The sequence below is a fragment of the Macroventuria anomochaeta genome, assembly GCF_010093625.1.
Source record: "Macroventuria anomochaeta strain CBS 525.71 unplaced genomic scaffold BU25scaffold_8, whole genome shotgun sequence".
Lineage (NCBI taxonomy): Eukaryota > Fungi > Ascomycota > Dothideomycetes > Pleosporales > Didymellaceae > Macroventuria > Macroventuria anomochaeta.
Window position 1 is genome coordinate 706,365 of NW_022985369.1, and position 27,149 is coordinate 733,513.

Below are 27,149 nucleotides of genomic sequence, written 5' to 3' on the forward strand. Positions count from 1 at the left end.
TGGGTATTGCACAATAACAGCACCGATATGTCTTTCACCCACTACCTCAGCACTCAAGATCCGCTTCGACCTGCAACTTTGAAATATCGTACGTTGCTTGGTGTCGGTTCGTTCTTGTCTCAACTCAACGAGGACAGTTTATTCAAGCCGTGTCTAATTGTTTTATGACGGGCCCTCGTATGTTGACTACACCGCCCATTTTTACGAAAACCTACCTCTACTTGCGAACGATTTTGTCACACCATCCTAAGAGATACCGCCGCAGGATGTCCAGTTTGCAATCATTTCTGCAAGACGCCCTCAGCGGTCTTCGGCCTGAGATATTTGCAACCACACAAGCTCGCCTGGTCATCCCCAGCGGTACTGTTCATAACATTTGTCGAACCTTCGAAGCCCGTATATCAGCACATCATTACGAACGCGATAGCGTCTACATCTGCCGCGCTGCACGAAATATGAAGGAGCTCATCCGTCAAAACCGTACATATGCAGAGCAACTACGATCCGCGGAGGACGTCACGCTATTCAACCTACCCACACAACTTGTCGACTTCTTACGAGATCACGACAATCTCTATCGTGCCGCCTTTCGGCGTCGTTCAGCTGCTAGAAAGGCTAGGGCCTCTCCGAGTATGGATGTGCTTGAGCAAGTCACGCTTCGCCTGCAGAACATACGGACTGCCTACTACGTCAACATCATCGAGATGACTCGCTCAGAGACGGAACATCGCCGCTTGATGCACGACCCACTGTTTGTGGAAGAGTTCCCCGAGTGTACTGTACTACTGCAAGACGAAATCGTTTGCCAACTCACCCGCCTTGAACAAATACTCCAAAGCCCAGCGAAGGACATAGAGCTCGAGAATGTCGGTCCAGACCACAACGTCGATGACTTCGGAGACGGGATCTCGTTGACGACGGCTACCATAGTCTCAGACTACCGCGATCAATCACAACGCTGCTGCATTTGTCTCGACAATTACAACAAGACACACACAGCCTTTCTCATCACAGCCTGCAAACACACAGTCGGCAAATCCTGCCTCGCCCAGTGGCTAAACAGCACCTCCAGCAACGCTAACCTCTGTCCCCACTGCCGCACACTCCTCTGCGAACGCCGCGCCCGCCAACCCAAAGGCATGACTCCGGCAACAATGAACGAACACCGCACCATCTCTGAACGGCTTGGGCGCGCTATCATCATGATAGGAGGCTTTGAGAAGCTGCAAGAAGAGCTGTTTGGGACAGAGTCGGCGGCTGAGTACATCAAGAAGGCGATGGATGATCTGAATTATCGGTTGTTTGAGAACGATGTTGGATTTTGTTTGGAGTGTGAGGGGACGGCGGCGGGGAGGTGGGGGGTTAGGAGGGTGGGGTGGCATTGACGGCTTGTGGGGTAGGGTGTAACACGGCTCTCAGGTAACAGAAAAAGCCGGCTGCAAGCCCGGATCACTCAAAACTGAGGGAGTTAGTCAGTCAGTGACAGTTTGCAGGCTCTCTACAATCCTACAAAGCTTTGAAAGACTATAACGCTTGCTAGAAATACTTTGAAACATATTTGTTCCCTTTGAAGGCCTCCAGAGCCTGGTTGTTAAGGCTTATCGCTAGGGTGTAGCAGCCAGCTTTTTCTACTACTTAAGAGCGAGGGTCATTCACAATTGTTGGAACTGATAATGGATGTATTTTAGATCGTAGTATTCTACCCCGTTTCCTGTGTTCAAACATGGACTCATCGCCCATAGGCTCCTACGCGCTTTAACGTTCTGCTTGAATAGCCCTAGAAAAACCAAGGCCATACCTCGTCACGTTGCACCCCGTCCCCATATCCCAAACACACAAACACACTCCCCCCATCTACCTTCTCCTCCCCGCCCCCGCCCCCGCACTCTCCTTATCCGCCAAACTAACCACCTCCCCAATGCCCGCGGCCTCCTGCTCATCCTCCAATGCGCGAATCTCCTCCCTACAATCCCAAAACTTCTCTTCCGCCTCCTTGAACGCCAGTTGTCTCATTTCCTTTGGTCCAAACTCGTCCATCTTCTTCTTGCGATCCAGATCCTCAATCGTGAGATTAATCCACGCCTCGCTCGTCCTGGCGTAGAAATCGCGCAGAGATTCGAAGGGACGCGGGTGAGGGAGGCCATCTGTGAGCGCGGAGATTTCTTCCGAGGTGCCCAGGTCTTCGTCCAAGGGTTCTTTGGAGGGGAGGGCGAGGGGTGAGTCGGTGACGCTTGTTGGTGCGGTGGAGGGCGCGGATTTATCCTCTTCATCGTCGGAATCCTCGTCGTCTTCGTCCTCGTCGTCTTCGGAATCTGCTTCGTCCTCGCTGCCCTGCCAGTCTTCCAGCTCGCGCCGGAAGATCTCTTGCACGCCGTCCAAGTGGTTCAGGTTCACGGACCACAGCTCGTCAAATGTGAACTCGCGGTCGCCTTTCTCGAATGTGCCGCCGTAGATGTAAAGCGTATCGGCTTGGACAGTCAGAGCTGCATTGAAGCGCGGATGTGGGAATTCGTATGTACGCGGTTTCTCGGGGCGTTGGTCTTGTTCCTCCTCCTCCTTGGGTTTCTCTGCTTCATCGTCGGAGTCTTGCGGGGTAGCGCCTCCGATCTTCATCTCCAAGGCCTTGAGGTTGGCGAGCAGCTCTTCCTCGTCGGCTTTTCCGCGTGCGCGCCGGCTGACGTTGGCGGTCTTGTCTGCTTTCTTGTTTGAGTTGGCTTTGGGTCGGCGGAGTGTCAGGGGCATGTATCTGTTTCGCTCGATGTTCCACACGAACATTTGGTTGAAGAACTCGGAGTCGATACCCTCTTCGCTGTCCTCGATGTCGTGTACACCGCCGAATAGTACACCGCGGCCTTTGTGGAAGGCCATGGTAGCTCCAGCACGAGCGGGGTTGGGTGCGTTCGCAGGCATCTTGCGCTTCTCCCATGACACTGTTGGTGGGTTTGTAGAGGGTTGGTCAGCGGGTGGTGGTGTGACGCGTAGAAACCAGGTATCAACATGAACCTTCGGCTTGAGCACCATTCGAGACGCTGGACCGCCACCACCGCCTTTCTTGCCTTTGCCTTGTTGTTGCTGTTGCCCCTTGTTTCCGCCTGCTGCAGCCTTGACTCGCGAGTAACCACCATATATCACAGCGCCTTGATCATGAGGAAGCAGCGTGAAACTCGACCGTGCATCTGGAACTGCGCGCGCTGCCTGCAGCTTCGGTGTATGCCACGTGAAGTTGACACAGTCATAGATCCATAGATCGTTCAAGTACTTCGTAGTCGCCGAAGTGTCCTGGAAGCCTCCAAACAAGACAATGTACTGCTTGAAGCCGACCATACGGTGTCCACTTCGTGCCGGCGGACTGGACGCTTTGCCTTTCGTCTCGACACGCGTCCACTCCCGACTCTTAGGCTCCAGCTTCCAGAAGTCATTGTAGTGGTAAAACGTGCCTTGCTTAGGCGAACTAAACTCGCCACCGAACAAGTAGATCTCCTGGGTGTTGGCAGCGCGACACCAGGCATGTCCGGATCGCGGCAAGGGCGAATTGGGACTCGTGACTTTGCTCCAAGTGTCCCGCTTGATGTTGTAGACGAAGAGATCGTTGTAGAAGTGCGCAGTCGCGCCATTGAAGTACTCTCCACCATACAAGAAGATTTCGTTCTCGTTGGCTGGGTTTGCAATCAATGTGCTGGATGACCTGGGCGATGGAGGCTCGCAGGCAGTCTCCGTGATTTCGTGGTACGCTTCCTGCTCTTTTGCGTATTGCGCCAGAACTGCATCTAGGTCTACGGACTCAGTGTCGGAGTCTGCATCCTTGTTCTTGGATGCTACTTTCTTATCTTTCTTGCCTGCTTTCTTCTCTTGCTTTGCAGCCTTTGCTGCTTTGGCGGCTGCCTTGTCGCCCTTCTTTTTGTCCTTCGCCATTGTGTCGTTACTTAGATTCTCAGGTCAATGTAACGGAAGTCTCTCTGCTCTTGGAGTTGTGCTGAACTTTGGATCGGATTCGCCCCCGCAGTTGCTAGAAATTTTCGTTTTTGGAGACGCAAAACAAATGAACCCGACAACGATAGCTAGAAAGGACGTCCGGCTCTTTCAAGATGATAACCGCCCCAGTAGGTTCTCCTGATGTGCTGGATATGATCTGGCGGGTAATCCGAGCCTTGTGGCTCATGCATCACGCCTGCACATGATAGTGCTGGATGTGGGGCACCTTCCTTATCGATAAAGCTACCTTGACATTCACTCCACCTACAAGACACCACAACAAACATCAGCAACATGATACAAGCAGCAAAGATCCTTGAGCAAAGAAGTCATCTGGTGCCTGGTACATCTCTCAATCTGCCAACACTGGTGCAAGGCATCTGACTGTCCCCAGGGAAGCTCAGAATCACCGAGCACTTCTTCCAAGTGCCACGTGACTATTCCAACCCCTCAGCAGGCCATCTCCAACTATTCGCACGCTCAGCCCTCAAAGTAGAGAGGCCAGCCGATTACTCTCCAGACGGCCCGCCAGACCCCAAGAAAGTCCATTTACCATGGCTTGTCTACCTGCAGGGTGGCCCAGGCTTCGAGTGCCGCAGCCCTGAAAATGTGTCCTGGGTCCCGACTATTCTCGACAAGGGATATCGCGTCCTTATGCTTGATCAACGTGGTACTGGGCTGTCTACCGCCATCAGTCAAAGCTCCTTGCAGCTCCGCGGCGATGAGAAGGTCCAGACAGAGTACATGAAGAGCTTCCGCGCCGACAGCATCGTGAAGGATTGCGAGGCTGTACGGAAAGCACTGACTGAAGATTACCCCGAGGATAAGAAGAAGTGGTCCATCATGGGGCAATCTTTTGGCGGCTTTTGCGCGACGACGTACCTCTCATTTTACCCTGAAGGCGTGAAGGAGGCTTTCCTCTTTGGCGGCCTGCCGCCTCTGCGCAGCAATCCAGATGAGGTCTATGAGCGCCTGTATAAACGTGTCAAGAAGCGGAATGAACAGTACTACGAGAAGTACCCTGAGGATGTCGACCGGGTAAAGCACATCATCAAACTCCTCTCCAGATTCGGCGACACCACTGTCCGCGTACAAGGCGGCGAGGGCTACCTCAGCGCACGGCGGTTCCTTCAGCTTGGGATCTTCTTCGGAAAGCACGGTGGATTCGACGAGGTGCATGCATTGGTCTTGAGAGCGGACACAGACCTCAGCCAATTCGGACACCTCACGCGTCCCACTGTGCTTGCGCTCGAAGCCGCGCAGTCGTGGGACACGAACGTCATATATGCTTTGATCCACGAACCCATCTATTGCCAAGGTGAAGCAGCCAACTGGTCCGCTGAACGTCTTCTCGCAAAGTTCCCTGAATTCTCGTTGCAGAATGTGGACTCCGCAGACCCAGTCTACTTCACCGGCGAGATGATCTACCCGTTCATGTTCGACTGCTACCCTGAGCTTACGAAGATGAAGAACGTGGGCCAGCTGCTTGCTGAAGAGAAAGAATGGCCTGCGCTGTACGATGTTGAGCAGCTGAAGAAGAACAATGTGCCTACATACGCGGCAGTCTATCACGACGACATGTACGTGGATTTTGAGCTGAGTATGGAGACTGCGAACACGATCAAGGGGTGCAAACCGTTCGTCACGAATTCGATGTATCACAACGCAATTGGTGCGAAGACGGACGATGTGTTGAAGGAGATGTTTGCGAGGAGAGACGACGTTATCGATTAATAGCACGGTACCCTTGGCGAGATTATGAAGGTCGAAAGCAGGCCGTGCAAAGCGCCTTCAACTTCAGAGTACATGACATCGCTTTCTGATCCTGACACTTGAGGATCAAGATCGGAGGGCTCTCGCTATCCCATAGAGGGTGCTGGAGGCCTTCAATGCAACACTCTAATAGTAGTGGCAAGGTCGCGCTAATGAGCTTGAGTCCGGCGTTCTCATTGACAGTGCCATCCTGATGGCCAGGCCGCATCTATTTCATCTTCATCTACAGAATGGAGTCAATGACCTCCGAAACCCAGTCCAACTGCACCGCACTAACCCCCCTCGCCCACGCCTTCCCCGTAAACACAAACTCATTAAACACAATCGCCTCCACCTTCTTCCCAAACAAAACCGAACCAGGGTGTATAGCCACCAACTGATTCCCATTCAGCGTCTTATAGCTCCCATCCGGCATCAACCTCGCCGTATTCGCCACAAACCCCCTCAACATGCACGCCAAGACATTCTTCGTCCTCTCCTCCGACGGAGCCTTCATATCCTGCTCCTCTCCCGGCGCAAGGAGCTTGAGCTGCTGACACTGCTGCCGCAGCTGCTTGCGCACATTCATGACGTTCTGCATCGCGCGATGCGAAACAAAGTGCCGAATACACCAGGCTTTGCGGTCGGATTGCTCTTCTGCGTAGCGCTGCACGGTGACGAGGAGCGTCATGTGGTCGCCCTCGCGGCGGTAGAGTTCTCGCCGCGCTTCGGAGGCTTCTTCTTTGCGCTCTTCGGTTACGAGGTTGAGGAATACGTTTTCCACGCTGAGGGCGGAGATGATGTCGATGACGTCGAGGAGGCAGTCGCGCTCGGGTTTTGCGGCTTCGACGAGCACGCGGCCGAGGGTCGGTGTGAGCGGAAATTTCGCGATTTTCAATCCGATCTCGCTGATTGTGCCGGTCTCGGTGAGCGCTTGCAGGTGCAGCAGGTGCAGGAGAGCTTTCTCGAGGGCGTCACGGGGTGGGCGGTCGAGGAAGGGGAAGTTGAGGACGTCGTTCACGCCGCGCGCTTTCATCGTCAGGATCGCTTGGCTGAGGTCGCAGCGCAGGATCTCGGGGGTGGTGCGCTCTTCCATTTCGGCGTAGCCCGACTCAGTGTAGAGTCTGTAGCACTGCCCGGGGGCTTCTCGACCGGCGCGACCTTTGCGTTGGATTGCTGCAGATTTGGAGATCGGTTTGACGAGCAGTGATTCAAGGCCGAGACGGCTGCGGAATTGCTTGGTCTTTGACTTGCCGCAGTCGATGACATATCGAACACCTGGCACCGTGACGGACGTTTCGGCGATGTTTGTTGCTAGTATTACCTTTCGTGTGCGGACTGGTGTCGGTTCGAAGATGCGCTGTTGTGCGTGTTGTGGCAGAGCTGCAAAGAGAGGAAGGACAAGAAGCTGTATCGCTTTAGCATCTGGATGCCTCCAGGCTACTCAATTATTCGGGTTGTTTGACCGGCGTTGAACTTACTTTAGGTACTTCATTGTCCATGCCCTCCGCATAGTCGTTCACGAGCTTCTCCAACCCTTCAATCGTGTCTTGGCCTGTAAGAAACACCAGAATATCTCCTGGCAGCGGCTCCTTGTAGTGTATTTGGAAGATGAGCTTGAGCGCTGACTCAACCCAGTCCTGCGTAGGGCTCGGTAGGTGGATCATCTCGACTGGAAACTGTCGGCCTTCCACGAAGCATTTGGAAACGCGGCTCGTGACTGCCTGCTCTAGTGCATCTTTCATATCCGCATCATCGTTTGACGCCGACAATGTCTTTTCTGACGCACCGGAGTCGTCAAAAAAATCCACGAGTGCCTCCACATCCGCCGTAGCACTCATGATGACGACCTTGAGAGGTTGATCGCGTTTCTTGCCGCTCTGCTCGACCCCTGCAACCAGATTCTTCAAGAATCCGAGGATCAAATCGACATTAACACTGCGTTCGTGCACCTCATCGACAACAACAGCGCTGTACTGCGACATAACCGGATCCCTCAACATTTCTTGAAGCAGCATTCCCTCTGTGAGGAATTTGATCTTCGTATTTGGTCCCGTTGCATTGTCGAAACGCACACTGTAGCCAACTTTCGCCATAGGGCTCTGGCTACCCATATAACTACCCATCTCTTCAGCTACACGTCTCGCTAGGGAGATAGCAGCGACTCGTCGAGGTTGTGTGATTGCTATGCACCTTGTGCACCATTTCTCATTCAGCAGGAATTGTGGGACTTGGGTTGATTTTCCGGAACCTGTCTCTCCGGTCAGGACGAGGACGTTGTTTTTCTTGAGGGAGGCTTTGATTTCGTCCACTTTTAGCCAGATGGGGAGGGCTTTTCTCTTGGGTAGAAGCTCATCACGCTTGCGCAAAAGGTGAGGTGGAATGCTCTGTTGATGCTTTGTATTCGCCAACTTCCCGTTTCGCCCTGATGATTTGTTGTCCTTTCGGCCTGGATTTGATAACGGCTTGGAGCTTTGTCGTTGAGATGGCGATCCTGATCTTCGACTTGGCGCCTCCGTCTTCACGTCGGCTTCATCGACCCTGGAGGCATTCGGTTCATCGAATTTGATCGATTTCCCATCGCCCTTCTTGGCCACTTCCACACGCTTCCTCTTTTGTCCCTGCTTCAACTCCACTTGGCTACCGCTCTTGGATTCCTTGGACACCTCCACACTGGCCTTCTCTTTCGACATTTTAATGGTGCTTGAGCGCGTGATTGTGTCGTCAGTCTCCAACATTTTGCGACAGCTGCTTCAATTCTTTATCGATAAACTCGCACTAATACGAATTGAGCATAGCGCATTTGGGGTCCAAATTGTCCGCGGATGTATGCACTGCTCGATTGAAACGATGCGGTTGCACAAGATTCCGGGCCTTTTCACCATCAAAAGTTCACTGAATACCTATCAAGAATGCGACACAGCATCCATACTCAATGTTGTCAAAATGGGCAATCGCAAAAAATTCAATGGACGGAGAGGGCACATGTCACGATGGGAAACATGAATTGAGTCGATCAAATGGGTATCTCATTGCCTTATGCCAAGGTCACTTTTATATCAGACACCTCAAACGCCGCACCTGGGCTTGTCCCACCAGTCGAAAACTGGAGCTCTGTGTTGGAGACGTACTGCTCATTCAGCTATGTAAACCTTCTATGGCGTAAATCATCCGATCATGTCTGTTATGCATCATTTCACCGATGTGCAAACATTTACTCCTCATCGGGGATCTCGATCTCGCCGGACCTGATGTCGTCGGAGACAGCCTTGGGGCTGCGGCCGTCAACCTGGCAACCGGTGGAGAAAGCAGTTCCGAGGATCTCGAGAACGGTACCCTTCAGGTCCTTGGCCATGGACTTGAAGCGCATGGTCTTGGCGATGGCGATGATCTCATCGAGAGGGATGGACTTGGTGTGCTTGATGTTCTTCTCCTTCTTGCGGTCCCTGGGAGGCTCCTTAAGGGCCTTGATGACGAGGGAAGAGGCGGAGGGAACGACGGAGACGGCGGCCTGACGGTTCTGGATGGTCAACTTGACGGTGACGCGCAGACCCTTCCAGTCACCGGTGGCCTTGGCGATATCTTCACCGACCTCTGCCGTCTTCGTTAGTGATTATTTACAAAGGCGCAAGCGCAGAAATGCGCTTGCATGATTTCGTGGAATACGCACTCTTGGGCGAGAGACCGAGAGGACCGATCTTGGGGGCGAGGGCGGAGGAGGCACCGACTTCACCACCGGTCGCACGGAGGTGGATGACCTTAACCTCGGAGGGATCGAACTTGGGAGCTGCAGCGGTCGTTAGCCAGGCTGTCGCAGCCGATCAGAAGGACGATACTCACGCATGGCTAGTGCGAGAGGTGGTCTGTCGTTTCTGATAAGGTCGGGTTAGTTGAACGTCGAGGTTGAAGAATCGAAAAGTTCGCGCACCCGCGACGATATTGAGGTGGGCGTATCGTTAAGCGAGCCAAGGCGGCCTAGCTGCATGGGTGATGGTTCGTTGACGCCACCATCTCAGACATCACCAACATCATCTTCTTGCGCTTCTGGTCACTTTTGTTTATCATCTTATCGTAAAATACCGCAGCCATAAATCGTAAACCTCTCCTGATAAAAAGACCCACCATCGCTGATACTTGCGCTCACAATGTCTCGACCTTTACGTCAATTCGACCAAGAGCCTTTGCTCAAGATGTCGTCCATAAAACAACGAATGGCAATTGACCCAAGACATTACTGGGACTGCTGCGAGATGAAGCCGCGATCTATATGGGCGGCTAGCGAGCAGTATTAATATCTACGAAGCGAGGATCCGCATCCTCTCCCGCCATAACCTGCACTGCATTTTCCTCCACGACCGCCCCAGTAGCCTCTTCTGCGTCTAGCTCTTCCTCAACATCGTTACCAGCATCCCCATACATGTCATAAACTCGTGCACGCTCGCTGTAGTACAGTTTCTGGACAGTGTTTGCACGCATGATCCAATTATACTCCTCCGCCAGCCTCTGCTGGATCTGCTCAAAGCTAACATCCGAGGTGTCTTTCCAGACACAGATGCACGCCTTCAGGAACCCTCGATGCGCCAATGGCTCAGAGACCCTCTTTCGCCGAGCTGCCCCGTCGACAAGAGGATCACCACCAGCGGCATAGACGACCCTGCCACCAATGGTATTGTACTTGTGACCAGCCTGCTTACCACGACGCAGAACGTTCTTGCCCGGCTCCCCAAGATCTTCCTCGGGTCTCAATCCGTGTCTCCTTGCCAGCCGTATCAAGGTGTTGTAATGCTTCTTGCGGACGGTATCGTCAGTGCCAGTCTCACCCGGAAACTTTAGCCTATACAGTCTTGCGCTCTCGCTGTAGGTCAGCTCCTTTTCGTCTAGCCAGTACATGAGCATGCTCAACTGATAGTCTATGTCATCCCCGTACGGTAGATTCTCTGGGGTTGGCTCTGGTGGGTCTTGACCTGGCATCAAATCGTCTCGCGTAGGCATTTTGATGGCTTTGATGGTTCGGTACTTGAAATCGCTGATGTCGATTTCCTTAGGTGCAAAACCGGTCTTCACACGTTTCGTTGCAGCGATTCTGGGGGGTGTCGCGCCGTGCTTGTATGGAACACGAGGAATTTGTACCTTTTTCCGCACCCCTGCGCTTTCTACCGCACCTGAATTAGGCGCGTCATCGATGTGCGAGGGCTGATATGTTGCCACGGGTTGAGGAAGTGATTGGCGCGCATGCTGAGTTACTCTCACATCCGTGTGGAATGGATGTGGCATGGACACCTGTTGTTCATCTTCTGGCAAGGATGAACCAGACACGTCCTGGGTGTTCGGAACAGGTTCTGGGTGCTTTGTGTTGGCCATGTGTGATGACAGATGCATTGCCCTAACCTGAAAAGACGGCTGCCGCGCGTATTGAGGTCGCCTCTCATCAATTTTAGTCGGCGGAAGCATGGATGCATCCCTGGATGGTGGTTGAGACACATATCGCGATCCACTCATTGCTTCCTCGAAAGACAAGGATATGAATCCGCTTCCGTGTAGTGTTTGGCCCATATGTTGAAGAGGCACGGATGCATGCCTTGAAGACACTCCGAATTTGTTCCGAGCAACAGACGGAGCAGGGCCCTGACAATACTCGAACATGTCAACAGGTATGAGCGATCGTAGTTGTGCTCGTGGAATCGCCTGCCCGCCCATTTGCGCAGGTTTATCGACGCCTCCTGAGCAGCCTGAATTGGTGGATCCTGCGACGAGAGAAGATGGCCTTATGTGCTCAGCCATCGCATATGGAGATGTGTACAAGAGCGAGCTGTTTGGCCTGCTTGTGACGGCCAACGTAGGAGTAGACACTGCCCGAGCAGTGCTTCTTGCGACTGCCGACTTCACTGGACTTTGTGCGGCTCGGTGTTCGATATACGGCAAGCCTCCCCACGGATTCATTGCACCGATGATGGTATCTCGGTGTATGGTGCGCGCTTGCGTGACTGCATCCTCATCGTCGCTGTTGGAGACCTTGGAGACAACAATAGAGTCAGATATCGGAGATGCAGCATTAGGACGCCGTTCGAGGTTTCCAGGTTTTTCTGAGATCTTGGGGTTGGTTGCTACCTTCTGTGGAGGAGTTTGCGACATGGCAAACAAGATAGCTGCAACCTCGGACTGCGAGTTCTCGGGAGTTGGCGATCTAGTACGCATGATGTGGCGCGGAATAGCTGGTGTGCGTGCAGTGGTGGTCAAGGACAGGTAGTGTAGGCCAGGTAGTTTAGGGGTTTTTCGCCTTCACTCATACGTCCCTTCACTTGTACCTCGTTTGCTAACGCCAGAAACGGGTCTGACTCGCAACATCTGGCCCACGTCGACAGTACCATCAAGCCTTGTGTTTTTTTCATGCAATTAGACTCATAATGGCAGAGGATTCTTTCTTGGCTGGGGGTGTGCAGCCTTGCTTCCAAAAGCAGCTGGAGCTTATCAGACAGGATGCAGGGGCTTTTCACGGTAGACTCCTCAACCTCAGATTACCTGTGGCCGGCACTCAACGACTACAACTATAAGAGTCATGGACGAGGCAGATACTGCTGAAATTCTGTACGCTACAACATCGAATATGCTCAGAGCTCAGAACAAGCAGCTGACCTGGTACGAGACAACAGAATAGGTGAAGGGTGATTGAAAAATTGGCCACAGGCCAGTCGCCACCTTTTTCCATTCGCTTCCCTCGCTGCTTACACCTCCTCGAAGCTCGTTCTCACCATTTCGCAAGTTTAGTTCGTTCTCTAGTCAACCGCACAGTCATACTTATAGTACCGTACTTAAACAAGTGATCTTCATCCGCCAACATGTACCCTCCTACCTCATCACACGACATGGAGCTGGGCGAATCCGCACTTCGTGCCCTCGCAAAGCTATCACAACGCGCACCAACCGACATCAACTTCCTCAAGTCGCTATGGGACAACGTCACGGACATGTTAGACCACGAGCCCTCAGTCTTCTTGCGTGTCCCAACATCGCAATAAGACTCACACTAAAAACCAAAACGGCCATGCTCCAGGATACCGGCGTGTTACTCACCATGCTGGAAAACCTTGCGCGCCTCGTACTCTACCAGGTTGAGGGTAGAATTCATAAGCTGTCCAGGGCGAATTCGAACGATGAGCAGTCCAGCAAGGTGTAGACTCTAGGCGCGAGGCTGGCGATGCAGCATCCGGATCACGTTACGAATGTTGTTAGGCTGTGGAAGAAAGTTATGGGGATGAAGACGATTGGCATGTCACAGAGTAGATCTGGATTTTCCCAGCTTCTGGTATTAGAGGGCATCATGACGTCTTGAAACTGTGTAGCCATCGAGTGTGATGGAGACGAAGATCTGTTTCCTGTTCGTGTTGTGAAGTTTTGACTGACATGTTGAGCGGTAAAAGCGACATGAGCGGCAACCACAATTAGGATCATAGTTATCCTTTCCTTAAACATATCGTTAAAGCTTTTATTGAGCACGTCAAAAGAGTTGGCCTAAGAATGCATGCAAAGGGAAAAAACCATGTGCGGAAGGTGGATGGGATTCGATGGAAATTATTGAAGATGAAGAGCCATTTCATGTGGGCTACAACTCTGAAGGATGTAGACCTCTTGATGCAGATGCCCCGTCTTGAAGTCAGTTTCTGATCGAGAAGCTGAACATCGTCATGCAGTACAAGAAAATTGCGGAGAAAGTTAAGAGCAACGCAAAAAGGGATTGCAAAGGCAGGAACAGAGTGACAAGAAAAGTGGACAGTGTAGGTGAGATGTGAACCAAAGACGAAGAGTTGGCTGACACTAAGCAGCCACTTCTGCTCCCAGCCATTATGGACCAAAGCCTCCGTCAGCCGCTGCCGCGCCGGCTTCCTCCAAGCGGCTTGAGGCGGTGCCACTAAATCGACTACCTCCAAGCGGACCAAGTCAACAACGTCTAGATAGCCCAAACCGAAAGCTCCTCGTTTGCGTCACGCGAATGGCCTGGGTCAGCCAGCCATCAACGACACGGCCATCGAGGAACCCATCGGTGAGAAGTCGGGCGGAAACGTGACTCCCTCAATAAAGGCCAACGACCAAGGAAAGCGCAAGCGTCCCACCGACGCAGAGGATGAGACATCACCAAAGGGAAATGCGCTACCAAACAAGAAAGAAAAGTACGACTGCAGTAACTCTAGCTACATACCCTTCGTTGGTGACTGGAAGTGTTCTGTCGCGGCCCGCCGCGATACAAAAAGGCCGACCTTTCTGACCCTCGGGTCCTAAAGGTTATATACACCGCAAAGTGTTCTCTCTGCGGCTATTTCAACACAGCCCTATCGAGACTGCCAGTGACACAATCAGGACAAGCCTAATTGCTCAGGCAACAAAGATGAGCACATTGCATATGTGCAGAAGGATGACGGCAAGCATCAGAATGAGCTAGCAGGAGAATAGCGTATGTGGAGCGAAGCTAGCCTAGAGGATCTGCTGATTGAATTAGCCGCACATGTCTGTTCCGGTCAAGCGAAGTCGCGCTCACAAGCAGAACTTGAAGCAGCATAAGCTCTGTTCGTACTCTCAGGAAAGAAGGATGGCGTGCGGGTACAACTTTAGCCCGGCTATACTTGTGGCGCAACCGGATCCGAGTCGTAGCCTCCTGAAATGTTGACGTGAACGCTGACTGGAGCCATAGCACGGCTGAGTGCCTCCAGATATGTCGAATTGTGGCATTTCTGTACGCCCTGAGGTCACAACGGCCGCATCGACCCCCTCATCTCGCTGCTCTTTGCTTCGTGAACATGAATTCCGCCACTTTGACCACCATATCAGGCACCCTGTCCGACTCCTATAAAGGTCAAGCTTTCCGCTCTCGCGACGTCGACGCCTTCCACCCCTCGCTTCAACACCAGCATGGCCTTATTGAAGCTGCTATCACCGACCTAGTCAAACCTACCAAGCGGCGCGATGACCGCAACCTCACCCCCTCCAACCCAGCAAGTTGCGTTGGGCCTGAAGCCAATGAGAAGATCCGGCTGTCTCTGGGCGGCGATGCTGTTGGTGTGTGAGGCGCAGACTCGTACGGTTTTGACTCCGCAGCCTTCTTCTTCGCGGAATTCTTGCGCGAGGCAAGCGCAGTAGCAAGGTTCTGCCAGTGCGGTCGACAGGTGTGGAGGTGGGATGGGGAGAGGAATGTGCGCATCAAGGCAACGACGGCAGCGAAAGTATCTGAGCGCCTCCATGGTGAGGCGTAAGGTCTTCGATGGAGCATGGAATGTGACTGAATGATTTCAGGCTGTTGGTAGTCGCGATAACTTGCCGCAAACCTCGATTCTCTGACCTCCTGGCTCTTCTGTCAATGGTCGACAAAGGTTTTGTGTGGGGCCGACTGCCTCCTGGCTACGGCGGTAACATTCGTCATTTGATCCTACGCTACGCTGAACCTTTTATCACCTATTCTCGCCCACTTCTTGACATCTCTTAAATCCATGACCTTGCCGTTAGCACCATAGCGCCCCTGTGAGTCCCACCAGTCTCGATTTATAGCAGTTTCCGATCTCCATCTCAACATCTTCTTTACGCGCTCCTCGATCTCGCCCCTATTATCGAGGATATCTGCCACTAGTACACCGATAGCAGGACTCGTCATGAAGCCATTGCCTGAGCCCCCAACAGCCACAATCAGATTCTCGATCTCGGGATGTGTGTCGATCAAAAACCTGCGATCAACGGTGTCGGCGTCCCAGCACATGCGTGCAAAGCTGAACTCGCGTTCTGCCAGCTGCGGCATCGTCTCGCGGAGAAGAAGGCGCATACGTGCTTCAGCCTCGGCGGGGATTTGATGGCGTGCGAAAGGAACGGAACGGAATTTCCCATCCTCGATGACTGGGTTGATGTAGCCTGGATGCTCGTCGCAGAGCTTCATCTCTTGCTTCTCGGCATCTGGTTCGATGAAAAAGCCTCGATCGACACCATATAGGACTGGGAGGTCTTTGTACAGAGCTGCTTCTTCGCTAGATAGGGGGATATGTGCAAGTGTCCAGGCTGTCGGTCGAAGTTGGCTTTTGAAGTCCAGTAAGTGGTCGCTATTGGCACCGGCGGAGAGTATCGTATGTTTCGCAGTATGGAAGATGCCATCAGCTGTACGTGCTCCAGATGCTGTCTTCGAGTCTTGGCTGTAGAGTAATGCCTCTACTCTACCCTCTGAATCGCCAGTCACAAAGTGCACTCCCAGCCTCACAGCTTCTACATGCATGGCCTTCATGGCGCCGCTCGCAAATACCCAGCCCGCACCACCTTGCTTCCAAAAACCTCGCCAGCCAGGGAAGTCGCCTTGCAGAACACCATCAGGCATCGTCCTCTGAAAGTCTTCTTTCGTTTTCAACGGCACCAGTGTGGCGTTATCGCTCTTAGCGTATTCAACGCAGCGCTCGTATGCATCATCGCTCACAGCAGCATCGATGAAGCCGGTGGGATGGTAGAAAGGTACGAAAAGCGAATCGTGCTTCCATGCTTTCATAGCAATCTCATGAACGCGGTGCCAGAAATAGTCCTCGTCGGAGTCATCTTGGGATGGCTGGTTCGCTTCCTCTGCGATTTTGTTGAGGTCGTTGCCCGCGGAGATGGCTGAGGGGAAGGAGCTGCCGTCAAGCACCTTGATGCCGGTGTGGCCTCGTCTGGCGAGCTCAAGTGCAATGGAGCAACCCCAGGTTCCCGCGCCGATGATCAAAATGTTACTGTCCGCTTGCGAAGTCATATTGGTGGAGTGAAGAGTGATTGCATTTCGTCTGGCGCCATGGTGGGTTCCATAGGCGAAGTCCACCTTCCTGATCTGGCGGTCGATGCTCAGTTGAGATATACAAACACCTCAAAGATTGGGATCAGGCCACCTTTGAGTAAGTTTCGTATTATTCAAAACTTTGTACACATGAAAGGGACGCGTGAGTGCGTGTCATGGAAGAACACGCTCGACCCAAAGTGGACTAGACTGTATTTCGCCGCGGCAGTCTCAATGAACGCCGCGCAGATCGCAACTGCGCACCAGCACAACGACACTCGCCTTCATGATTCGCATACGCCCGTCGTTACCGCGGCTAAGCACACATCTGAAGAGGACTGGCAAAGCATGGTTCGCCAATTCGGCGAGTGGCCGAGTGAGCAAAGGCACAAGGGATGGCGTACCTATGCATTGGAATAAAGAGACACTAGCGACGAGTGACAAGTATCCGCTGTCGCAGGAATTGTTCGATAAGGTGCATCCAAACACCGAAGAGCCCCATAGACGAATGATAAAGGGCCACACTCGAGAGAAACGGAAAACTGCAACCTCCCACCATGCGAGAACACAGATTGTAAGTCCAGATTTATGCGGTACGTCGAGTCCGGAGCAAGAGCTAGTTGATATTGTGTGTGTACTGACACAAGACCCTCACAGATGACGTCTTGAAGTACTATGGGAAGAGTCTAGAGATCCACAAAGGTTGCGACATCCTCGATATCAACCCTGGTGCCGGCCTCTGGTCGCAGAAGCTGCATGCCTTCCTCCAACCACGCAGTCACGTTCTTATGGAACCGAGCCCCGACCGATTTAAAACGTTCCTAGATCCCCTCCTCAATGCGCCCGGTTCGAAATACAAGCTGGTGCAGAAAGACACCATTGAACTGGAGCAGTATACTGAAATGATAAACGAGGGTGTATTCCCTGATCAGACTCGCGTCAATCCCGAGGACGACAGTGGACAAGAACTGAATACTACCCTCCTAGTAACTGGAACGCTGGTGTGGGACCCAAAGCTGCCAGGCATGGCATTCGACTCGATGGCGAAGCAGCTGTACAATCTCTTCTCTTCCGCTGTCCGGTCCAACGACTATTTTCATGCCTATGGACGCGTACGAACGATATTTTGGGTATCAGCAGATGACTTCAAGCCCATCATTGCCGACTCCATTGCGAATTTTGCAAAGAACAACTGCTTGTTGGAAATGACTCAAAGCATGGATCTGATAGTAAATGCACCACGCGGTGAACGAGGAAGGGGCAAAGCGGCCCCCGGTCGCGAACCGCAATATGAGATCGAGAGCAGTGTGCGGGCAATGCAGAGAGCAAGAGAAAGTGGCATGTCACTCCCCACCCATCGCGAGGACAAGATACATCAGATCGCCGCTGAGATCGAAGAATTGTCCAACGGGACCGGTCGGAGTAAGGGCTCATGGCTTCACGATTACCTTCAGGCGAAACATCGTGAAGGCAAGACTCCTATTGGACTACTCAGTGACGCCCAGTTCCAACATCAAGACCACGCAATAGCCCTGCAGAAGAAGTATCCAGATCTGAATTTCGAAGCGATGGGCAACGCAGTAGACCCTAAGGTGAAACGCAAGGGGACTTTCTGGAAAGGGAAAGAGGATCACCCCGGCCGTGAAGAAGCACACGCCTTCATGCTCACCAAAGCCGCCGATCGCGCGCGGATCGCGAAGAAAGAGCACATGGAACACATCGCCGACATAGGCGAGGAACTATACCATGCCGAATGCCGCGCGCTGCGCATGCCAGACGGCCCAGAAAGAGGCGACCTCCTCAAACAAATCACGGACCTGGATAAACAATGGGAGAAACTCATGTCCGCGGTCGCCGCGAACTACAAAGCATCACCCATAGCCATCCTCGACGACCGAATTTCCCTCCGCTTCCCGCCCCACTCACGCCTGCAATGGGACCGCCGTCCCTTCGAGCCGCTCACCATGACGCCCGACGAAGCCTGGCCCCCGAACCGGCTGGCGCTCATCTCATCGACACCTTTTCCACGTCCCGCAGGCCAGACGGTCGACTGGCACGAGTGGGTGCACGACTTTGTGTATGCTTTGTTCACCGTCCCGTCGCGGCCTTTACCCGAGGCGCTCGACAAGATGCAGCACGGCGCGAGCCAGATCATTGAGAGTTGCCCCAGCTTGACGGATCCGGACAAGGGCGGCAGAATGAATATGAAGCATCTCAGGGTTCGCGTGTTGACGGCGGAGATGATCGAGGAGCTGGTGAGAGCGTATCGAGACTGGCCGTTTAAGGAGCCAGGGAGTGATCATAATAAGTATTTTAGATGGAAGGGGTTGAATCGGGGGAATGATTATGGGGCTTCTTAGTGTGGCGTAGTGCATTGTAAGTGTATGCGAACTTTTTGTACAAATCCTTTAGACTTTTGCATATGAACGGAGAAGAAAAGACAGAAGGCCTAACAAAGCCTAAAGGCTAAAGACCATCTTCTGCTTAGGTTGAGATGGTCTAACAATACCCAGAACCTCTTACACAACTTGGAAAGTTAGCATGCATTGTGCAAAAAGAGCTGCTCTAGGCTTAGTCTTGTTGTAACTTTCTTTGACTACGCCTCTCGTCGAGGTAAACCCAGGAGACAGTAAGTTCTGTGAAAAGACCCAACTTTCTATCGCATATCAGCGCAGCGAGATCGCAGCCTCGGAGTATACTCACACAGAATGCCAGACCAGGACCACCACTTACTAACTGAAGCTTCGTTATGTATATCAGGTCTCGTCCTTTACACTACTGATACATACCGTAAATCAGCGCTGTTGCAATGCTGTCTATCCCATCCTTATCTAGCCAAATCCAGCTCTTCCCTCTTTTGAACCTTCTGTACATCTAAGTATACATCCATATCATCGTACATGGAACTATCCTAACATCGTACTTTACATACGGTACCACTGCCCCAAACTCCTCCTCAGCTCCGCCTCACTCTTCCCCAACACATCAATCCCCCTCTCTACACACGCCCTCCTCAGCTCCCGCCCATCCAACGCCTGACTCCCGCCATCCCTCCGAATCAACTCGTCATCCTGCGTCAGATACGCCAGCGTCTTACTCACGTTGCGCTGCAGCAGCCACTTCGGCGGCGTGAGATTCAGTTTATCTAGAATCCTGGGGTGGCTATCCAATCTTGCACTCAACAGCAAAAGGTGAAAAAGACTCAAGTCGTTGCTGGCGTCTGGAGGAATGATGGCACTCGCCATCGCCATGCCGCCCTCCTTCCCAACCTTACTCTCCGGAGCAAGCAAACCCTCTGCCGCAGCCGCAAGTCTAACAGCGTTCTCATCCGTTCTCGGCGTGCGGTCTTGACTCTGCAGTCTTAGCGCATGGATTGCGATCTTGTTCAGGCGATCCTTCCTCCTCTCCTCCTTTTTTCTTAGTACGCGCTCGACTTGCGTCGGAACCCGGCATGCCTCTGGTATCACGGGGGTCAGGTAAATCACAACGAGAGGCAGCCATTCGCCGAGCGCGAGAATCAAAAAACCCATGACGGGGAGCCTGAGTAAATCTCTTTTCGAGCGGCGGAGGACTTGCCATTCTGCCCGCGACAAAAGTCCGGCACCGGCCATGTCGTTTGACACCCCCTTGCCTTGGTCGGCGAGTTTGGCACGCAGGGTCTTTGCGTACTTCAGTGTCTGCCGCGTGTGCGAGATCCCGGTTTTATAGAACGTGAGATACGCTTTTCCGCAACTGAACAAATAACTGGCATAATTTTGCCCCTCCTTGCGCGCTGGAACGGATAGCTCTGGCGGATACGTAAAACTCGGGAGGTTGAGCTTGTCGTTCGCTTTGACGAGGGTATTCGTCGTCGTCATCGTCGACGAAGTTGGGGGCGATGCGGTGCGTTTTGCAGGCGCGGACGAGGACGACGCGGTTGCTGTGTGTAGTTTTGCCGGCGGAGCAGATTTCGTGGTCTTCGCGACGGTGGGTTTTGGGCCTTTGGGCTTCGTGGGTGGTGGTGATTGCATGCTATAGCGTGGTTTCGACGGCGTGGAAGTAGATGTGGACGCGCAACGTGTCAGCTGCGCAAGGCAACTCCATCTCTTGTCATTCAATTGTGGCCTTGTGCTCAATGCTGCGGTTTGGAAATGTATGCTTTTGCGACATTGCATTTGCGCCAGCACGAATGCGCCGCTCGGTCGTGCCGGAGCGATGAGTGTGGAAAATACAGGCCGTGGCTTCATTGTGGTGATGTTGCTGCCGGAAATGGCAGCTGTAGTGTTGTACGTAGGGAGCGACAGACGTTAGCACTGCGAATGCATTATCTACAGTGCAATGAGTGACGTTATGATTCGCGACTTTGAGAAATGACCGAAGATCCGCCCGCGGGCAACGGCCACGCGATGTCATCACACTTCGCGAACGAGCTAGGCCCAATAGAGGCACCTAAGATATTTACACGTCTGCCAGCCCTTGGCGCCAGCATCTTGTATAGAATCGATGGCAAATTGAGATCACACTAAGAAAGGTTTTGTGATGGTACGGACTCCAATTCGCCTACACCGGACTTACAACTTTCTATATAGACATACACGCTTCCAATAAACCGCTAGACAATCGCTAAGACAAAGCAACAAGAGTAGGAAAAACGACAAAAGCAAACGCCAGCAAATGCATGCGCCCAAGATGATCAAGCTGTAAATGCCGACAACGCCTTGCGGAAGAAAGCAAGTGATGCCGTACAGCGAACACGAAATACAATATATAAGGAGGCAAGACGAGGGTACAATGCTCGCTCAGATGACTTTACCAGACTAGCAAAGATGCTGGACAGGAAGGCTTTGGGTCGGGCACAAGAAACAAAGAGAGTAGCCAGGATAGGGCGAAGCAGGTCGGAAAGGGAGATGTCGGGGCGGTACGGCAGTGTTGTGGAGTTGGCGGAATTTGTAGGGCGATTCTGGCAAGTGACTATATCTGCGAACGATACCGATGACAGCGCATCAAACGATCTTGGACGGATGTGCGGTGCCGTCGTTCTTGATGAGACTGGCCTCGAGATCAGGAGCTGGCGAGACCTTCGGTATCTTAATGAGCAGGAAAAGACCACCAGGCAGGTCCGCGAAGGGCAACAGCATCACGCCCTCAGTCCTAGGGAAGGTCAATCAATATGCAAAAGACAAGGCTTTCAGCGCTGGTACTTGGCCAACTGTGCCATAATCTCGTTCATATCAGGAGCACCTCCGGGTTGTTGTGTCGGTGTTTGGACAGGTGGGGCGGCGGTTTGTGGTTGACCACCGAGGATGGCAGCGAGAGCCGAGTATTGGGGTTGGCCGAGTTGTGGGAGCTGTGACTGAGCAGAAGAGGTGAAACCGGGAGTCTGACTAGGGCTAGAGACTTGGGCAAGAAGGCGTGCCAGATCCGCGTTTATACCAGGTACAGGCTGGGGGTTCTGGGGCATATTGTTCTGTTGCGACATGGCGCCGAGCAGTTGCGAGAGGGTGTTTGGGTCGAGAGAGGAAATAATGTTGGAGATGTTGTTGGGCTGGGCGGCCGGGGCAGGTGGGAAGGGATTTGGGGCGGATTGGGTGTACTGTGCCAGGGGCGGGTTATAACCATACGCCGGTGCAGGTGGCTGGACTGCTTGAGCGGTCTGCTTTGCGTTGTTGACGAGCATAGCAGCTGTGAGGAGGTCGAGGTCGGCATATTCTATGACAGTTAGCAGTGGACTGATTCACAGTATCGGAGCGCTTACCATTGAATTGAACGTTGCCAGCACCACCGCGCCGGTCGAAGACTTGGACATTGACCTTGCCTTTTGCAAGAGAGCCAGCGTCAAGCCTCACGATGGCCAAAACGCCTTCGATGATTTGTCTCCGCACGACTGCTGCCTCAGGAAGACGAGGGCTCATGATGAGGACGTTAATACGCAGGTTTTGGGTGCGGAATGTGTCTTCAACATATCGGATGAAGTCGCTGTGCGAGTCAGCAAATAGGGTCTAATGGGAGGTATGTGGATACTAACCGAGGAAGTCCTTCGCTGAGTACAAGGACCTGGATATCAGGTACCTCGTGCGGCGGCCTGCGAGGAAGACCCAAGTCGTAATCTGTGTCACGCCTTGGTGATGGACTCCTGTATCGACGAGGAGGCGTTCGTGATCGACTACGATACCGGCCATCATATCTGTCACGACTCCTATCTCTTGACCGCATACCTCGAGGTGGGCCGCGAGGGGAAGGAGAGCGCATGGGTCGGTAGTCGTCCCTGTCGCAGAAACGTCTATCTCGATCCCTGGGTGATATGGAGTTATGAGGTCCACCATATCTTCCATCTCGAGAAGGTCCTGTGCCGCCTCGGCTATAGTCAGGCGATCGTGAGCGGCGACGACCTCCGTTTGTGTTCTGTGGTTCCGGTGCCTTCTTTGTGTTTCGTTGTGGCTTAGAGATCTCTAGATCTACTGCTGTCAATACGAGCCCACCCTGGGAACTGCCTGCACTTACGCATCTTTCTACCACGCACTGCTTGTCCCTGCTCTGTGTCCAATGCTCGTCGACATGATTCGGAGTCCAGGAACTGAACGAAGCCATACGCTTGTTTGATCGAGATCTGTGCAAGCTTGCCGTGTCGGTAAAATCGGTGGAAGATGTCGCGCTTTGTAACTTTCTCAGTAGGGAGGTTGCCTGATGCGTATTAGAGATATGCGAAGGTAGGGCTGTTAAAGATGCTCACCAATGAAGAGACGCGAGCCCATTGGAAATTGATCCCATTGTCCTTCAGTCACAAACTTCCTCTCCTGGTCCAGAAATGCTTCATACAGCCTGTTCACCTCCGGACCCCATCGTATATCCTCGTCGTCGCCCGGTGATGCACTCCGCTGAGCCTGTGCCTGACCAGTGCCCGGTGCAGGTGAGCTCTGAGCTGGTCGTGATATCGCTGATGACTGCTGAACTCCCACATTTGGAGCCTGCGATTGCCCATTGCCGCGCTGCTGTATGTTAGACGGCATCTGGCTGCCGGGATGATATGACCTAATATCATCGCTGGGGTCATAGTTGGGGTGCGTGGCAGGCTTCTCTTGCGCAGGTGGTCGAGGAGGGAGGTTGGACGCCGGCTGAGGTAATGAAGCTGAGGCGCTGCCTTGCGGCTGGGCAGACAGGGATGACAACTGAGAAGCATATTGGCCGGACGGCGCATTGTGTGCAGAAGGCGTCAAAGAATCCAACAAGGCTTGTACGTCAACATTGCCGCCAGCAGTGGCCTCAGTCTGATAGTGAGCGCCTTGGGCAGACTGGACGGGAGCCGGCTGGGCGGTGTACGCATTATTATGGGCAAATGGGTACGCAGATTGGTTCTGAGAGGATGCAACTTGCGCATCATGGTTGGACGAAGCGCCTGTTTGGTGCGATGCAGAATAGTTGTGGATTGAAGAGGTATCTTGCGTCTGCGTACCCGTTGCGCCGCCGTATGCTGATGAAGGCCCGCCCGTTTGCGCATAGCCCTCAGCGGACTGCGCTCCTACATCTTGGAAGCCTGATACATGCGACTGATCGGCGAATTGCGGCGCGGTGTTCGACGGGACGTTCAGTGTATGCGACGCGGCGGACGGGTACTGTAGAGCTGGTGTGGCATTCTGGGTGTTGTAGGCAGACTCGTCAAAGACAGGGTCCATCTGCATATCAAGACTCAGGATGGGGATGTTCGCAGGCGAGGGAATTTGTTGTGGGCGCGGCGACTCTGGTGTCAATTGTTGATGACGGATATGCTCTGCTTGCTGTGGTGGGCTGTATGTCATGTATGCGAAGCAAGCGCGTAGTGCCGCAACACAGAGAAGGGTTTGAATGGGGTGATCAACTCAAGGGCATATACAGACACTCGTCGCGAAAGGACTGACAGCGCTGGCAGTGGAGCGGAGTGCAAAAGATTTCGCGACTGGCGCCGAAATGCTTACTGAATGAAGCTGTTGTGAAGGTGGGGCTGGAGGTGGCTAGATGTGCAGAGATAAGGTTAGGGCAGCAAGCGTCGAGTTCAGATGGAAAGACGACGAGTGCAGTGCAGTCATATGGAGTGGCAAGAACGAGGGTGAGAACAGGAAGGCGCAGTGCAGCAGCTGTTGGGGGAATACCGAAGTGGGGATGATATGGCGCACGTCTTTCTTCACAGGGCTTTTCCTCGACCGAGAGCTTCTGGAACTACGGAGAGCGTGTGAGGGCGCTAGTGGCTTGCGCATGGAGCTCCGACACAGACGTGAAATCACCATGACCAACAAACATGCAACTTTTCCGTTGTCGCCCTGCCATCGCAATTCCTACCGGCGCGAGAACCCCGCAAGCTGTGCAATACCGCTGGTTATCAGCTCGCAGCGGCAGCAGCAGTACTATCAGTAATGAGGAGCTGCAGAAGGCACGGACGTGGCTCGCGGCGCTGCATGCAGAGGTGATTCCACTGAAGACAATTGGCGAATTGAGCTTCAGCAGGTCGTCCGGCCCGGGCGGGCAGAATGTGAACAAGTGAGACCGATCATGTCCCGAGCAGAAAACGGCGCGCTATACTGAACACGTACACAAGAGTAAATTCTAAAGCTACTTTGAGAGTACCCCTCGGGGCTCTCCTGAACCATGTCCCTACTGCTCTTCATGCAGAGATCAGCCGCTCGCGCTACGTTGCGGCTAAGTCCAACGATATCATAGTCCAGGCCGACGACAGTCGCAAGCAGAACGACAATGCTCATGCCTGCTACAAGCGACTGTACGATGCCATTGTTGAGGCGGGGCGCAACGCCGTGCCAAATGAGACGTCCGCGGAGCAGATGCGCCATGTCAAGAACCTGTGGGTAGAGCTGAAGTTGGTGCACACAGCTCAATCGCTGACCATACCGCAGACAAAAAGCCGACAACGAGCGCCGACTGAAGAGCAAGAAGCAGCAGAGCGCCAAGAAGAGTTCGAGAAGAGGCCATGGAGACGATTGAAGTGGCCAAGGGATATATTGTCCACAATGAGGTAGTGCCATTTCGGCTCGTCGGTCGTATGTCTAATACAGGTGATGTGGTCAAACTCTGTACAAGAACTGCCATCGTGACTCACGGTGTTGCTCATATAGCAGCAGCAGCGAAGCCGTGGCGTGCGGTCCCATCACTCGAAGTGACAGCATGCAGGGTATGCTTAGTGTGCCGAGTCTTCTGACCATCTTCATGTTTCGAGAGCGGCTTTCAGCTCCTGCAGCTCTTCATTGGCGGACCATGTTTTGATACTCAACGGAACCAACGCTCTTGCATCGTCTCTCTTTCCTTCCTGCACCAACGACCTGGTCAGACTGGCGACTTTGCCACCGTCTGTGCCTCCCAGCGCCTTCATATACTTGCGAAGTGTCGACCTAATTGCTTTCTGCAGAGCCGAGTCCATGTCCGCAGACGACCCTTGGATGGTTAAAAGTTGGCGAACAGCGACCTCTGCCAACCGAGTAGCTTCACTTGGGTAAGCGTCGATAGCCGAGCTGATAACATCGAACGCGTCTCCAAGCACGACAGGGAACTCTGGGCTGCCAGGACGTTGGCCAAAGAGCTGCATACGGAAGCTGCAAATGGCGTTCTCGACAGCCCTAGGGCGGGTTTGCTGCAGATAATCCAGCACATGCTGCAGGATGCGCGGGATGCATGCCAGTTGGTCGAACTCGGCGAACATGTTGAAGAACTTCTCCACGACCTTGGGTCTGTTCGGGAACTGCTTCATAGCTGAGTCGAAGATGGCCAGAGGAATCGCTCCTGTGAGAACCGGCGCTGAAGCCAGATTCTGCAGAGCCACCTCGTCCACGCCATCGTCTTGCTTCAGGCTTGGGTTGATGTCTTCTGCCGTTACATCAGGCAGCGCAATCATGTCGGTGTCCTCGTCACCGCTTTGCTGCTTCTTGGTGCGATCGATATCCAGACCCAAGATCTTCCTTCGTCCTGCAATCTTGCCCACGTAGATGGTCTCCAACTTGGCATAGTCCAACCACATGTCCTCCGAGTTCTTGCAAAATCTCAGTCCACGCTGCATATAGCTTCTTGCGTTCGTAATATCCGCCTGGGAGTCCATGAAGTAATTTGCGGCAAGCGTCCATAGCTCAGGCTTGGTGGGGTGTAGACGGACGACTGAGGTGAAGATGTCGTTCAGACGCCTGTAGGCCTTGTCCTTGCGCGCAAAGTCGATATAGTGCAGCCACAACGTCAGGTCTCCAGAGAACTTCTTGGTCGCGCGGTTGTAGAGAAAGTAGATGCTGCGCTGCCCAGCACCCTTGTGCCGTATGCCGAGTCGCTTCACTCGTTTTTGGCGGAGTGCGTCGATGTTCTTCTCGAATTCGATGTATCGCATGTAGTCGCTGGGGTGGGAGCCTCTGGCATTGATTATGTGCTCGAAGTCTGAGCGCTTCTTGGCTATCGACTTGATCTCTTCCTACTAATTGTTAGCAATGCACAAATTGTATTATGATAGTGCAATGCTCACTCTGGTGAAGATCTTCTTGCGCTCGAGCTCGTTCAGCTCCGTCGCGCTCTGCTCCAAGTAGAAACGCGCCTTGTCGCTGGGGCCTGCCATGTTTTGCCGTGTTGTCGTTATGCAGCAGCGGCGATCGCAAAAATGTTGCGGAGCTCAAGAAATCCAAAGCCGCAAAAGCCCCACCAGCCAATCATGCTGCCGGCTTGGCCC

The 27,149-nt window shown here is 53.2% G+C and overlaps 13 protein-coding genes across 13 annotated transcripts; 5 read left to right on the plus strand and 8 right to left on the minus strand.

Annotated features, from left to right (window-relative positions):
* Positions 1 to 350: 350 nt before the first annotated feature.
* BU25DRAFT_311985 (uncharacterized protein) lies at positions 351 to 1,136 on the plus strand (the record flags this gene model as incomplete). The annotated part of the gene is made up of 1 exon (XM_033702147.1): positions 351 to 1,136. A coding segment is annotated over one exon (786 nt), but the record flags the coding sequence as incomplete, so codon positions are not given.
* Positions 1,137 to 1,854: 718 nt separating this feature from the next.
* BU25DRAFT_438492 (kelch repeats protein-like protein) lies at positions 1,855 to 4,126 on the minus strand (the record flags this gene model as incomplete). The annotated part of the gene is made up of 1 exon (XM_033709065.1): positions 1,855 to 4,126. Exon 1 carries the CDS (start codon positions 3,910 to 3,912, stop codon positions 1,855 to 1,857), a length of 2,058 nt encoding a protein of 685 aa, XP_033564317.1. The 5' UTR covers positions 3,913 to 4,126.
* Positions 4,127 to 4,249: 123 nt separating this feature from the next.
* On the plus strand, positions 4,250 to 5,928 carry BU25DRAFT_388398 (alpha/beta-hydrolase). Its single transcript, XM_033704474.1, has 2 exons — positions 4,250 to 4,315; positions 4,367 to 5,928. Exons 1-2 carry the CDS (start codon positions 4,267 to 4,269, stop codon positions 5,704 to 5,706), a joined length of 1,389 nt encoding a protein of 462 aa, XP_033564318.1. The 5' UTR covers positions 4,250 to 4,266; the 3' UTR covers positions 5,707 to 5,928.
* A 40-nt stretch (positions 5,929 to 5,968) lies between these two features.
* Positions 5,969 to 8,417, minus strand: BU25DRAFT_438494 (ATP-dependent RNA helicase-like protein; the record flags this gene model as incomplete). The annotated part of the gene is made up of 2 exons (XM_033709066.1): positions 5,969 to 7,084; positions 7,206 to 8,417. 2 exons carry the CDS (start codon positions 8,415 to 8,417, stop codon positions 5,969 to 5,971), a joined length of 2,328 nt encoding a protein of 775 aa, XP_033564319.1.
* A 316-nt stretch (positions 8,418 to 8,733) lies between these two features.
* BU25DRAFT_446935 (uncharacterized protein) lies at positions 8,734 to 9,568 on the minus strand (the record flags this gene model as incomplete). Its single annotated transcript, XM_033709511.1, has 3 exons — positions 8,734 to 9,318; positions 9,395 to 9,511; positions 9,565 to 9,568. The coding sequence occupies 3 exons, from the start codon at positions 9,566 to 9,568 to the stop codon at positions 8,939 to 8,941; spliced, it is 501 nt and encodes a 166-aa protein (XP_033564320.1). The 3' UTR covers positions 8,734 to 8,938.
* A 557-nt stretch (positions 9,569 to 10,125) lies between these two features.
* Positions 10,126 to 10,743, minus strand: BU25DRAFT_306413 (uncharacterized protein; the record flags this gene model as incomplete). Its single annotated transcript, XM_033702069.1, has 1 exon — positions 10,126 to 10,743. A coding segment is annotated over one exon (618 nt), but the record flags the coding sequence as incomplete, so codon positions are not given.
* A 1,585-nt stretch (positions 10,744 to 12,328) lies between these two features.
* Positions 12,329 to 12,898, plus strand: BU25DRAFT_419758 (uncharacterized protein; the record flags this gene model as incomplete). The annotated part of the gene is made up of 2 exons (XM_033707962.1): positions 12,329 to 12,360; positions 12,409 to 12,898. The coding sequence occupies 2 exons, from the start codon at positions 12,329 to 12,331 to the stop codon at positions 12,896 to 12,898; spliced, it is 522 nt and encodes a 173-aa protein (XP_033564322.1).
* Positions 12,899 to 15,139: 2,241 nt separating this feature from the next.
* BU25DRAFT_388408 (FAD dependent oxidoreductase) lies at positions 15,140 to 16,613 on the minus strand (the record flags this gene model as incomplete). Its single annotated transcript, XM_033704475.1, has 1 exon — positions 15,140 to 16,613. Exon 1 carries the CDS (start codon positions 16,466 to 16,468, stop codon positions 15,140 to 15,142), a length of 1,329 nt encoding a protein of 442 aa, XP_033564323.1. The 5' UTR covers positions 16,469 to 16,613.
* Positions 16,614 to 16,766: 153 nt separating this feature from the next.
* Positions 16,767 to 18,950, plus strand: BU25DRAFT_438497 (S-adenosyl-L-methionine-dependent methyltransferase). Its single transcript, XM_033709067.1, has 2 exons — positions 16,767 to 17,082; positions 17,147 to 18,950. The coding sequence occupies exons 1-2, from the start codon at positions 16,776 to 16,778 to the stop codon at positions 18,847 to 18,849; spliced, it is 2,010 nt and encodes a 669-aa protein (XP_033564324.1). The 5' UTR covers positions 16,767 to 16,775; the 3' UTR covers positions 18,850 to 18,950.
* Positions 18,951 to 19,413: 463 nt separating this feature from the next.
* On the minus strand, positions 19,414 to 20,346 carry BU25DRAFT_335910 (uncharacterized protein; the record flags this gene model as incomplete). The annotated part of the gene is made up of 2 exons (XM_033702603.1): positions 19,414 to 19,709; positions 19,764 to 20,346. The coding sequence occupies 2 exons, from the start codon at positions 20,344 to 20,346 to the stop codon at positions 19,414 to 19,416; spliced, it is 879 nt and encodes a 292-aa protein (XP_033564325.1).
* Positions 20,347 to 21,656: 1,310 nt separating this feature from the next.
* Positions 21,657 to 24,261, minus strand: BU25DRAFT_335868 (uncharacterized protein; the record flags this gene model as incomplete). Its single annotated transcript, XM_033702601.1, has 5 exons — positions 21,657 to 22,177; positions 22,224 to 22,444; positions 22,494 to 22,923; positions 22,970 to 23,149; positions 23,199 to 24,261. 5 exons carry the CDS (start codon positions 24,259 to 24,261, stop codon positions 21,657 to 21,659), a joined length of 2,415 nt encoding a protein of 804 aa, XP_033564326.1.
* Positions 24,262 to 24,737: 476 nt separating this feature from the next.
* BU25DRAFT_489510 (uncharacterized protein) lies at positions 24,738 to 25,538 on the plus strand (the record flags this gene model as incomplete). Its single annotated transcript, XM_033711426.1, has 3 exons — positions 24,738 to 24,976; positions 25,035 to 25,295; positions 25,348 to 25,538. The coding sequence occupies 3 exons, from the start codon at positions 24,738 to 24,740 to the stop codon at positions 25,433 to 25,435; spliced, it is 588 nt and encodes a 195-aa protein (XP_033564327.1). The 3' UTR covers positions 25,436 to 25,538.
* Positions 25,539 to 25,655: 117 nt separating this feature from the next.
* Positions 25,656 to 27,038, minus strand: BU25DRAFT_456541 (uncharacterized protein; the record flags this gene model as incomplete). Its single annotated transcript, XM_033710040.1, has 2 exons — positions 25,656 to 26,897; positions 26,949 to 27,038. 2 exons carry the CDS (start codon positions 27,036 to 27,038, stop codon positions 25,656 to 25,658), a joined length of 1,332 nt encoding a protein of 443 aa, XP_033564328.1.
* Positions 27,039 to 27,149: the final 111 nt, after the last annotated feature.

Bases quoted from the DNA above. Each gene is read 5' to 3' on its own strand.
- BU25DRAFT_388398 (XM_033704474.1), top strand. From the start codon at position 4,267: ATGATACAAGCAGCAAAGATCCTTGAGCAAAGAAGTCATCTGGTGCCT. The intron at 4,316-4,366 runs GTACATCTCTCA...GACTGTCCCCAG, and splicing joins AAGAAGTCATCTGGTGCCTG to GGAAGCTCAGAATCACCGAG.
- BU25DRAFT_438497 (XM_033709067.1), top strand. From the start codon at position 16,776: ATGATTCGCATACGCCCGTCGTTACCGCGGCTAAGCACACATCTGAAG. The intron at 17,083-17,146 runs GTACGTCGAGTC...AGACCCTCACAG, and splicing joins TGTAAGTCCAGATTTATGCG to ATGACGTCTTGAAGTACTAT.